At 41.0% G+C, this 13,126-nt stretch overlaps 1 protein-coding gene across 2 annotated transcripts in view; it reads right to left on the bottom strand.

The window, feature by feature from the left end:
- Positions 1-2,458: 2,458 nt before the first annotated feature.
- The window catches only part of LOC142463370 (uromodulin-like), a 28,216-nt gene continuing 17,548 nt past the window's right edge, over positions 2,459-13,126 (bottom strand). For both annotated transcript variants that reach the window (XM_075566024.1, XM_075566025.1), the window contains 7 exons: positions 12,829-13,037; positions 11,481-11,644; positions 8,223-8,468; positions 7,573-7,735; positions 5,576-5,657; positions 4,699-4,728; positions 2,459-3,117 (listed from right to left, as the gene is read on the bottom strand). In XM_075566024.1, the coding sequence (XP_075422139.1) occupies positions 3,038-3,117; positions 4,699-4,728; positions 5,576-5,657; positions 7,573-7,735; positions 8,223-8,468; positions 11,481-11,644; positions 12,829-13,037 (974 nt within the window). In that variant the 3' untranslated portion in view covers positions 2,459-3,037. The remainder of the gene's footprint in view (positions 3,118-4,698; positions 4,729-5,575; positions 5,658-7,572; positions 7,736-8,222; positions 8,469-11,480; positions 11,645-12,828; positions 13,038-13,126) is intronic.

The raw sequence follows: 13,126 nt of genomic DNA, 5'->3' as shown, positions 1-13,126 counted from the left end.
ATAGCCGGGGAGAGCTTTCGGAGAGACAGCGCGCTAAAAAACAACAACCTTTTTTGCTATCTATATAGAGACCATTATAAACATAGACAATATAACACCGACACTGGCCTGGAGTGGGTGATGGAACCTGATATTTTTTGGAGGTAGCGATATCACCAGGTGTCACAGTTTAGTGAATAAATAATTAACGGTTAATTCCTCATTTACATACCCATACTCTTGCAAAAGGACTTTAGGGAATAGGGCAATAAATAGAATTGGTGTTTAAGTACCAATAATGCCAGTTTTCTATTCATCGTCCTTGAGTGAATTCCCCCTTCAGACTTGGGTTGTACAACATTTGCTCAGTTTGTTGTATCATTTCCTTGGGACAGTACCTCTCTCTATTACACTCTTTATCAGGCTCTCTCCTTCCATGCTTCTACACTCAGTAATTCAGCACAGCCAACTGAATTCTGCATTTAAACACAAACTAAGCCCTAAAGGTGGCTTATTGGGTAGTACTGCTTAGCAAATATGGCTTCTGTTGAATACATATTGTCACAGGAGACCAGGACCTTTGACACGTATTTATATTTATACTGGGATCATTCACTAGGCAAAACAATGTTGTAAAAACAAAATGCAATTTTTTCAGGTATGCCTGTGTACAACACAAAAAATACACAAAATACAGATAAAAACACACTTACTGGGGGTCTGGGGGTGAAATCTAGGCTCTACTAGGTAGGTGCAGGGCGCCTGCTTCGGTAGGCTTACCCTGACCGGAAAATACACCCGGGCTTCCTGGTCCTCTTTTCAGCTTCAGTTCCTAGCCACGACCGCTACGTTATAAAATGAGAACTTGGACCTCAGGTCTGACTTAGTCTCTTCAGGGCAGACTTTCCAAGCTTAAAAATGAAGCCGGTTGCTCTGCTATTCATGACAGAGTAACTTTGAAAAGCCCGCCCTAGCTTCATCGACACAAGCCACTAGATCATCTGGTTCTCTGACTGGGGCTTCTCTTTACATACACTACGCTGAGCTATCTTCAGCAAGGAGGTAGGAGGAGCGACCAATCAGAGCGTGGAAAATCCCTTGCCAGCAGCCAATAGGAATAGGGACTCATCCTTTGGCTGATGTCAGAGTAGGGGGAGTGCCAAGCTGGCTCGGGATACCCCGTGGGTGGGACATACGAATTGACCAATGGGAAACGCACCGACATTCTGCCACTTCCCCCAGTCAACCCATTGCCACCTACTGGGCAGGCTCCACTGAGTCTGGCAAACCAGAGGGTCCTCCCCACAGGGGTATCTGTTCTACGGACCCAGTACTCCGCCCTGCCCCGGCCACTTAGCACCCCGACACCTCTCAACATCCCGTCTCCTCTTTGAATTCCGATGTCTATCCAGACTTCCCGGCACCTATATGGATGCCCGGTCTGACAGAATAGACATTTTATAGTAATAGCACAAATGAAATAAAACATGCTTTAATACATAAGATCACTTGGGGAGACTCATATTTGACAGGGAAGTATGACTGGGATATCTGTGCTCGAAAACCAGGAGTCTAGGGGACATTGGGCACCCCACCGGTGTAATTCAACCCGCGTACCAGCAAATAATACCTGCTCGCTGGGGAGAATTAGGGGACTACCGGTATCTTTGGCCCCCGAACTCCTGCAAACAAAACAATTGCATTTGTACCCAAATATCCCACCTAAAACTTACACATAGAACGTTTCATGAGTCTGGGGCACAGGGAACATGAACAGTTGACAAACAGGGGACACTTTAACATTTACATGTTAAAATGCCTGGCTTACGGTGCTATGTAGCTGCCAGGGGCCCACGGGTCTCAGGGGTAACCAGATGGGTTTAACCTGTATTGTATAGCCTGGTTACCCCCTTAGTGTCACACTTACCAATGAATTATTATATAATAGAAAGCCTATTATATGATATTCTTAAATATGTATATGGGTCAGAGGTTTTAAGTAGAAGATTATCCATATCTACAGTTAACATTGAGCAATACTTTAGTGGCACCAACTGTATATGTATATAGATAAACAAACAAGATGTTTCTGAGAGTTCCTGTGCATAGTCAGGTGAACAACAGAAGACTTGGTGAATATGTTTATTTATTTTAAAAATATCTTTGGCCATTCTTTCTAATAAACAAACAGATTTGGATCTGCAGCGGATCGTCCGGTTCCTTTGGTACGCAGATTTGGATCTGCAGCGGATCGGTCGGTTCCTTTGGTACTGAGATTTCCGTGGATCAATCTCAAAAAGGGTGATTTGCGTTTCAGTGAAATTTTATTTTTATTTTTATTACAATACAATCCGCGGATTCAGCAATCCATTAGCGGATTTTTAAGAATCTGCCAACAGATTGCTGAATATGCAGGTTGGATTCTACAAATTCATCCAAGGGTTGTATCCAATCGCGGTTTTTGATAAATCCACACGAATTACAACCAATAATTTTTCTTTATTGTAGTTTAGTATACAGGTTACAGAGCAACAAGTTGAAATAGTCTTAATTGAGCATGCTTGTTTTGTAAAGTTTAATTATCATTGGCAAATGACTTGGAATGCAGCAAAACACATGTACATGTTACATGTGAATTATATATCAGTAGCAATTTATGTTAAGCAGACATTCAGAATTATCAGAGCCTGCCACCAATAAGATAAATGATTTCTTATATGTATCCTCCATTTAAAGTACACTTTCTAGAGCAAGGGTGGCCAACTCCAGTCCACAAGGGCTACCAATAGGCCAGGCATTCAGGATATCTCTGCTTCAGCATAGGTGGCTCAATCAGTGGCTCAGTCAGATGGAGCCACTGATTGAGCCACCCGTGCTGAAGCAGGAATATCTTTAAAACCTGACCTGCTGATGGCTCTTGAGGACTGGCGTTGGTCACTCCTGTTATATAACAGTCATGTAGTGAAAGAACACAGCATTGTTGGAGGTGAGATTATAAACCATTCCCCTGCAATAGGAATACATTCTTTATTCTTCAATGGGCCCGATTGCAGCACGATTAATTATCCAAGATAAAAAAGAAATGTCTTGCCAGGAATAAAACAGCCGGTGTCAGCAGGGCCATGGAAGCACGTGTCCCTAAATAAAGGAAAAACATATTATATTTCTCTTCTTGCCATTATTTTCTTGCTAAAATGTGAGGATATAATGATGAGAATATCCGGTTTAGCCACAGGATGGCAGCTCCTCACTCTCACATAAACAGCATGTGACGCAGAAAGGGGGAGACATGAGATTTACACACTAGAGCAGTGATGGGTACAATGATATACTGCAGTGGCCGCATGTGCCATCTAAAGGGCCGTATGTTAAAGGCTTCTCTCCACGCCTTTCACTTGGCTGCCTAATGCCGTTTTGCTGATGAATCCCATCCTGCTCCTCTTTGGCAATGGGAACTAATGGCCAGCACAGGAGAGGAGCCGGGAAGTATTTATCAGCTCGCTCACTAAGTAGCTGAGAGGAGAAATGATCCATTTCAGCAACATTACTGTACTAGTGAGAGATGGGGGAGGGTTACTAGGGAAGGAGCTGTTGGGGGACATAGGCCCAGGTCACCTGCTGCACATCAGTGGACTAGAGTAATGGATCCAAACATTTTTACATTGTGCACTTCCTGCTGGGAAATCTTTGTTCTGCGAACCCCTAATTAACAATTATTATTGCCTACACATCAGGCTATTGCTAACAAACTGTTTGATTGATTCCAGAAAGTATAGGATCCTCAGCTAGTGGGGGGAACCAAATGCTTAACAAGGCTCCAAACAGCACCTCAGTGTGTGCAGACAGCATGAGGGGTACAGCTGTCAGTTATTGTGGGAGCTTCCAAAATCACATCCCCCAATGCCTTGCGGCTGTGAATGCAAAGCATTGTGGGGGGTGACTTTGGAAGCTCCTGCTGTAACTCCAGTTATACCACCCACCTGAAGGTGCAGTTTGGGACCTTACTAAGTGCACCAAACACATACGTGGGATCCCCTATTACAGACTTTTTTAATGAAACCCTTGGAGATGCCTCACGATGCTTTAGGGGTGCCCAAATCCCCTGTCGGGATGCACAAAACATGCAGAAACCAGGAAAGGAGAGAGAGCCAAAACGGGTGTAACGACTGATGTTCAAAATTGTTATTTTCTATAAAAATCACAAATTTCATATGAACTACCCTAAAAACCTAGGAAAGTATACAGTTAGTATCGCCACAGTGCCCTAGTACAAAATCATTAGGTATTATCATACAGTATAAAGAGACTTATTTATGGATCAGCAAATATATACATATTTTTTTTAAAATTAAATCAAATAGCACATGTGTAAAAAAAAAAAGTACAAATACTCTACTAGGGTCAATGTAAATACACCACTGAAATTATATAAACAAAACAGGGGGAAAAAATGTGATGGAAAGCTATAAGTAATTACTGATTCCAAGCGATGCTAGTACAGTCTCACTGATACATTGGTTTAAGTAACCCAGTTACCGTTTCCTTAGCGAAACGGCTTTAAAGTATTTTTGGGCTACTTCGAAAAGAGACAGCGATGCATAACATGTGATTAACTCAACAATATAATTCTTATATATACAGTACATTATAAGATCTGGTGGCATTGTTTGGGCCACTTATGAATCCTTCTCATAGTTTGTAATATTGCTGATCACTTACCATCACTGCTTGGTGCCGGGGTGGTGTCGTCTGTAAGGACAAAAATAACTGGTGGTCACAAATGACACATTAACCATCTATATGCTAATGATATATCTTCCATTCGGTATTTTTGTGCACCCAGTGCACTTATCACAGTGTCACAGGAGAACAGGAAAAGAGAAGGAAGCTAAGGGATGAATACATGGGAGTAGGTAATGCCGACTGAAGAAGGAACTGATTCTGGGGCCAGTAACTGTGGGGGAACTTCAACTGTGTTGTGTACAGTATGTAGCAGACACTGTCACATGCCTGTTAGACCCATACACCACATATCATCATCATTTTCATGGTCCACGTATAGTGTCCTCTGTCTAGGTATCTGAAATTGGGTTAGGTGAGGTATATATGAAGTAGGACAAGGACACAAGACTGGGGAAGTGTTTTCTTATTGTATTTCTTCTGTTTCACAATAGTGATGTGCATATCATTATATAGGGAACCAAAACTAGTTCTGGAAAAGTGATAATAACAGGACTGTAAAGTTAATGGGCTACTATAGTAACATACAGTACTATATTATAGGTCAGGATATCTAGGTTTTGCCTGATGGAATTGAACGTTCTTATCCCAAATATACAGCCAAGGTGTTTAACACTAGGCTATAATCATACACTGTAAGTCACAACCTTCTGTTCAGTACTGGAGCTTCCATAATTTGCAGCGCTAAAAATTAGTTTTCATTCTCAAATTGAGCTGGCGCAGTCTAACTGGTCTCTCTGCATAAGCCTCTATTTATGCTTTCTCATACTTTAACATCGCTGAGCCTCATCATTTCCCAAACTAAGGCCATTTACTGATATCCGGGACAACTCCCAGATACACTTAGAGAAGTTACCTTGTCGGACTATGGGTCCCAAAGACAGAGCCATGTTGCGATTCCCAGTATCAGCAATGCGAGACGCCCTCCCAGTGCAAGACTAGAAAAGGCAAAATATCACAGAATATATATCAATGTATTGGATGATTAGGCAACGCGCATTAACAGCTCATTTAGTAACAAAGCTCATTCATAAAGGTAGAATTAGAATACACCATTTGCAAGTAATCATTGCTAAGATCTACTTGTTTCCAAAGCTACTTATCAGGTAACTAAGGCAGCTATAATACTTTAAAATATTGCATTGGCGTGATGTACAGTAAACACATTAAACTGTAAAGGGGACACTAACCATAAAGTTGACATTTTAATAGAAATTAAAGGATAATTATCTCAAGCTCCATACAGAACTTTCCATGTTTTTTCAAAGAAATGTGACAAGATTGAAAAGGCTCTTTGACATTTAGTCAAGCGCCGGTATCTCCGTGTGTGGGCGGTGCCATCATGCTAAAAGTCGGTTCTGTGCTGTCAGCTGGCGATTGGACAGCAAGGAAAAGTGGCAGAAGTGTATTGGATAGAGGTTAAGTGTTGGCAAGATGCCATTTGCCAGGTGAAAGCTTCACGTATGTCAGCGGGTCAGTTTCAGTCGTTTGGGTGGTTATATAAAGGGGGTGATTGTGATAAACTGGTAATTCTTAGTTTTAAAATCAATTGAGCCCCCTCTTTCCTCCCAGTAATCTTTATTTTTCTCTTTACAGGTTTGGTGTTAAGAGATATCGTGCTAGCAGCAATTGTATTTATTTATTAAATACAAACAAGTTGTTGCAGAATTACAGTTGAACGTGAGTGTGGTTAATTTGGATTAATGGGCTTAAGCGAATAGGGTTTGATGTTATAAAATTGGCTGAGGGGAAGAGCTCGGAGATGATTAGAATGCTGGGTTCCTTTATCCCTTATTGCTGGGATGCAAGGGATATTGCATTGGTTAATTAAAATGTTGTTTGTTATGATGAGTTAATAAAGTAACGCTGTAGCCTTTGCAACCTAAAATTAAACAAAGTGTATTGTATCTTTATAAAACAAAACAAAATCTTGTCACTCTTGAATAAAAAATGAATACTGTACCTAATTTACCTCATAATCTGGAATATACATAAGCAATAGCCCGACGCATTTCTCCCTACAAAAAGGGCTTTCTCAAGGGCGCCAATGACAACCCCCACTTTGTAGGGAGAAATGCATTGGGCTATTGCTTTTGTATCTTCCAGATTGTTTAATAAATTAAGTATTCTACTTTTATTCTAGAGTGAAAGAACAGGATGGTGGTGCACAGCCGAAAATATCACACTGGTGATTTTTTCGGGTGTGCACTACCATCCTGTTCTTTCATCTGTATACCATCTACCTGCAAGAGCACGCCGAACACAGTTCACATCGGAAGAGACCCCGTCAGTAGCTCTTAAAGTCTTTCTTCCAACCATGATATACTATGGAGATTACGTCATGATAGGCAAATTATGACCGGAGATTGTGACTATATCAGGTCTTCACACACGGGACCAGTGCCTCCAGCAGTCACAGCATACAGTACACTTAAAGACATTACATTGATACATTCTATCACTAACAAGAGGCTTTACAAACCGGGATTGAAATTCTATCACTTCATGTGAATGTATACTTGATTTGTTACATACAAATTTCTTCTACAACCCTTATTTATGCTTACTGCTGATTACTGCCCACATGGTTTTTGAAGCACTGTTTCTTTTGGGATCTTCCCAATACTTTTGCTTTATTCTAGAGTGCCAAGTTGTTTTTCTTGTTTTGTTTTTAGCTGCCCAGGGTTTTTTTTTTTTAATCTCGGGAGAGTTTTTCCGTGAGCACTGAGTTGTGCGCTTCTGGTGCGTTCCACTTTTAATTTTTGTGTGTTGTATCTTTATTTATGAGTCTGATGGAAATGGGCAAATTGACATGAGCATCACTGCAGTGGGTAACACTGCTCACATACTTACAGGTTTGCATGTTTCCGTTGTGGTGTCACAAATTTGAAGTTCACAATGCAAGTAGGCAACATTATATTGCTTAACATATTCGAACAGCTGAACTGAAAATCGCCCATTTCTTGAGACGCCATTTTCAGCCAGGTTGATGGTTGAGTTCTGTTTGCCGGGGCAACTGTGAAAACAATAGAACCTCTCTGAGAACAAGAAGGAAATCCAAAAATGGAGAAAAGTGGAACACAACGTAAACAGAACTGGGGCGATGCAGCAGAGATCCGATTAAAACGTATTAATTAGATGATTGACAACATGGCTGCCAGCATGAAAACAAGGTATTCCATATAATATTTACTGTGAGTCTTATTATCTTTTAATAGAATATATTGTGGTGAAGAAGATCAAAGTCAACAGCTAACAGGAAAAGATCTGTTGTAAGGGAATCTCGCTGTGAACCTAGATTTACAGACACAATGGGTGATGTTAATCTCCAATATATTCATTCTTTCAGAGATTCTTAAACCTATATTCTGTATTACTATCCTTTGTTTTGTTGTTTTGACATGATATTATCATGATATCATACCATTTTCCTTCAGTTTCGAAATGTACTTTGCCTTTACACCATTATAAAATGTGTGCTTATCTACCATCCATGGCCTTACCTGTCTTTGATGATATAATATTTTCTAATGTCCGAAGCATTGCTTGAAGGCGTAGCATAGCAGTTTGACATCACCAAAATGTACTTAGAGGTGTCTCCTCCATCAAGAATTACTCCAATGTACAATGTTGTTTTGGCTGTCATTTGAGCTACCGATCCCTCATATGGTATAAAGTAGCTCTCATCTCGGTAGAGAGCCATACGTGCCACAAACAGTCCGGTGCCTTCAATGGTGATATTTACTGAGCTGTAACATCAATTAAAGTTTAAACTGTGTTGTCACATATCGTTAACAAAACAATTATTCAATAATATAAAAAAATATATATTTAATCCTGTCACAGAATTTTAATTATCTAGTTAAAACCAGGTAAGATGTAAAAAGGTGTATTAGATATACTAATAAATGAGTGATACAATATATACAGTTTTACTATATACTGTATTTATCTTACAACTTGACAACACCAATTACATACTATATTAGACATTTTTTTCTTGAAGATTAAAGTAAGAGAAAAGAAAATTCAGACTCCCATCCATTTCTCACCTACGTTTTCAGTATACCACAAATGATACTATACAAATGATACTATTTAAACTGGTGATATTAGGATTCTGCAAGGAAATTTAAGTCCATTGTACTTTCTGTGGGATAGGGCCTCACTCGACACTTTCTCTGTTTGATGAATAACCCCCACTACTTGCTAGTGTGGATACAAACAGTTAAGAGACACTTCAAAATGCAGTCTGCTTTGAAAATGAAGAATGGGAATTCTCACTGCTTTTGTTGGTTCTAAAAATGTTTTATTTTCAAGATGTTTTACTTTGTGCCCATTCTTTATATCGTCAATATCCTCAATATCTATATATTGAAGAAGCGTACATTGACATTTTAAAGAATAATTACAAGAATGCAACATCAACCCTTAGATTACATAAAGATAGAATAAGATCAGTAGGGTAGTGCGACAAGGAGACACCATGTCACCAAAACTTTTATTACAACACTTGAAGAATTGTTCAAGACATTAGATCGCGAAAAAAAAGCAAAATCATATGTGAATATTTGTGTCACCAATAATTTGCAGGTGACATATTTATTTCTGCCACTAGTACAGAAGACTTCTAGCAACAAATTGAAGAACTCGCCAAAGCAAGTAAGAATGTGGGTCTCCATATGAAACTCCGTAAGACCAAAGTGATGTTCAACAAATGCGTCAAGACTACAATGGTCAAAGTAAATGGAATAGAACCAGAAGACTTTGGAGACAATGTCTACCTTGGCCGGCAAATAACAATGGATGGGAACTTTTTGAATGAAATCAATAGGAGAAAGAAGATGGAATGGAGTGTATTTTGAAGAAACAAGACAATATTTTAGAGGAACCTTCTACTGTGCCTCAGGAGGAAAGTTTTCGACCAGAGCATTCTGCTAAATAATAGCCCCTGGGTCCGAATAATACAAATAAAATAGCCACCAGCAATGGTAGTCAGAGAATAAAAGTAATGTTGCCAGTCATAGTGACATTCCCCTTATTTACTGTTATTTTACTATCGCTTCCATGGTTCCAATGTTTATGAAACAGTATTCTCCTGATGGTAAAAAACAAACAACATGGAGAATGTGGATAAAATCAGGATAATTGTGGGGTAAAAACACGATCACTGTAGATTAATGCTTTAAACACTGTATAGTATTTAAGCTGCAGGTATTAGGAATATGGAGAAAAAAATAAACACTATTCAGATGAATGTGCTTCCATGCTTTAGCAGGACTTGTAAGGAATCCACACCTCAGTTTACTGCTTTCCTTGCCTTACAGACCTGTGCAGTCCTGGAACACTCCCCCTGGTATCTACAGCAGCTGTGCAAGCTATTTACTGCAGCTCTACCTTGTACTCACTCATTGGAGCAGTGCCCTCACACCCTCCTCCGGGGATTGGCCCGCTGGCCTTTAAGTACTACATTCCCCACAATCCTTCTCTGCTGAGCATAATCCTTTTTGGATGTTCACTGTGTTTGCCACAGCTACCTGTTTGGCCACCTTGTTGCTGTTCATGTTCATGTTCCTTGTTCCTTGTTCATGTTCCTAGTTCCTGATGCCTGCTGCTCTCCATTGCAGAGGCTGTGTCCTGGTTCCTGTGCTGAAGCGGTGGATCTCCAGCGTAACTTCAGCTCCCTGTTTCCTGAGGCCTGCTGCCCTTCCCATAACAGAGGCCTGTCTCTGAGTCCTGAGGTCTGTAGCTCTCTCTCCCTGCACAGGCTCAGCCTGGACTCCTGTGCTGAAGCATTGGTTTACCAGTGCTGCCTGGCGGTGTGCCCTCTCCGGTCAGCCTTCTCCTTCCTGAGACCGGCGCCATGGGCCGTGGATGCCATTCGCGCAAACCCCATTCCCGACCTGCAGCAATTTCGCTGAAGCAGGAAGACCTGCTTGATCTCCTGTTGCCGACTCCCTGCTTGGACTAAGTCAACCATGATGTCTCCAATCCTGACCCTGGCTCGTCTACTGACTACGCTGCTCTCTCCAGTCCCGACCCTGCTATGTATGACTACGAACTGCGCAATCTGGATCAGCCTGCGCGGTCCAAGGTCGGTGCTTATACAATCCCAGCTCAGCCACACGGTCCGACCCTGGTTTGTGGCGAGCACAAGCGTGACAATACTATGGCATGTCCATAACAAACTACTAACATGTGCACTTTAAACAGATTGGAACACACCAGGATTACTTGAATGACACATGGAAATTGTCTCTTACTGTACATCAGGGGAGCACAAACTTTTTTCCCTATACCCACTGCCGGCAGTTCCCCTCGCTCCACGCCCCCCTCCCCATCTTACCTTGGCTCCGGTGGCGGTGTCATGATGTCACGTTGCCATGGCAACGTGACATCACATGACCTCACAGCATAATTTGATGCTGCGTTGCCATGGCGACGCGTGTAAGAAGCCGCCGGAGCCAAGGTAAGTGAGGTTTATAGAGGCCTTCCCCGCTCCCCCGGCAGTTAATTTAAGTGCCTTCGAGAAGCGCGTGGGGCCTCTGTAAACTCTACGCCCCCCGCAGACACCCTCATGCCCCCCCTGTGGGTCACGCCCCCCAGTTTTTCACACCGCTGCTGAACATTATTATTGTCCTTATTGTGAACAGTATACTGGTCAGTGTTGCTTATTGTCTCACCCTCTTGGTGATAGTGAACAATAAGGGCTGTTAGTATTCAGTGAATGAAATGCAGAAGAGAAGCTTTACTGTACATACCTGGAGAAAGGCACCACAGTTGTATCAAGACTGATTTGCATGTTCAGTGGGTACGCACAGGAATACTTTATACTGACAGCTCCATCTAGTTCTCCCTCGATTGTCACATTACTTTGCAGAGACAGGTAAATGGTGTTTCTGTAGATGACATGTGTTTTGTTTTTCTATTGGATAAAATAAATAAAGTAATTAGACATTATTTACATGCGCTAGATGCAAAACAAATACTTATGCATTTGCAAAAATGGTAGGATCTTACATGAGACGGATTTTATTACCTCTAGCTACACCACTAATTTTACTTTGTCTTCAAATTAGGACGTCATTTTTGGGAAAGAATCTCTGTTTTCTATTTTTATAGAATTTTTATAGAATAAACATATACATTTTTCTAAAATAAAATCCAAAATAAATTTCCTCAATGTCATCTTTTTATGTCACTATGACCACAGTACAAATAAAGTATGGACATGAAATGATACGAATAATATATATAATAATATAATAATTGGGCATGTCACACTGCAATAGTGTATACGGGAGACCATCAGCAAGCCTGCTCACCGTACCGGAGTGCAACGGGATCTGACGTCAGACGCCCAGTCTTGCGGTTACACGACGGAACAGGGGCTGGAGACGGAGGACTATCGAGAGCCGCGGGACAGTGAGCAGGCTTGCTGATGGCCTCCCGTATACACTATTGCAGTGTGACATGCCCGATTTTATCTGATACATTGATGGTGCATTTTTTACTTAGTTTAAACCACTTTTATACCTAACACACATTCCCAGCTAGCTCAAACTCCCACACCCACCACATGATGAATATATATTTATGTCAACCAGAGAGCTACTGAGCGTGGCAATTGCATACAACAAGAGACAGGGGGTGCCCAATGCTACATCCCATTGACAAAACATATATGATGAAAAGTATAAAGCAAAATACTTCAATAATAATAATAATAATATTAAATACTTGGTTATTTGGTTAACCCTTTGGCCAAAGCGTCATAAGCCTGCATACCAACGTCAAGGTATAACCTTATTAATGCAGGTCCTACACTACACTGTGAACCCTTCCTTTTACCTCTGTAAGAGCAAAGAACCATAATAGGTCTTGTTCCTGCAGCAAATGAAATTTGCCAACCAGAGAGCTACTGAGCGTGGCAATTGCATACAACCAGAGACGGGGTGCCCAATACTACATACCATTATAGAAACCTGGCACTCTGATTTAATCATGACAATTCTACCGTTCTATCATCTGTCCTGTCCTCCCACACAACCCTCCCCAAAAAAATATATATACTGATTATTACAAATATATTAGTAATACAGTACTTACTATGAATTCATTTCCACATACTCCTGTTTTAAGTGGAGACACCACCGAGATTATGCCTGTGCTGTTAAACTCTTGGAAACCAAGACATCCCAGGTCTGTGAGGTGTATGGTATCGGTATTCAAGCTCATACTTTGCAGCTGGCATTTCTTAAAGGAAGCTTTTATTTCGCGAGCACCACAAGTCAGAACTGGACGCAACGTTTCCATAGCTAGAAACACAAGACACAAAGAATCATTTGTTTTTGTTTTCATAAAGTCTTTTTTATACCTCTTCTTCATTAACTTCCCTAGAACAGAA

The sequence above is a fragment of the Ascaphus truei genome, chromosome 11 (assembly GCF_040206685.1).
Source record: "Ascaphus truei isolate aAscTru1 chromosome 11, aAscTru1.hap1, whole genome shotgun sequence".
Classification (NCBI taxonomy): Eukaryota; Metazoa; Chordata; class Amphibia; order Anura; family Ascaphidae; genus Ascaphus; species Ascaphus truei.
This window is presented reverse-complemented; position numbering and strand designations above follow the sequence as displayed.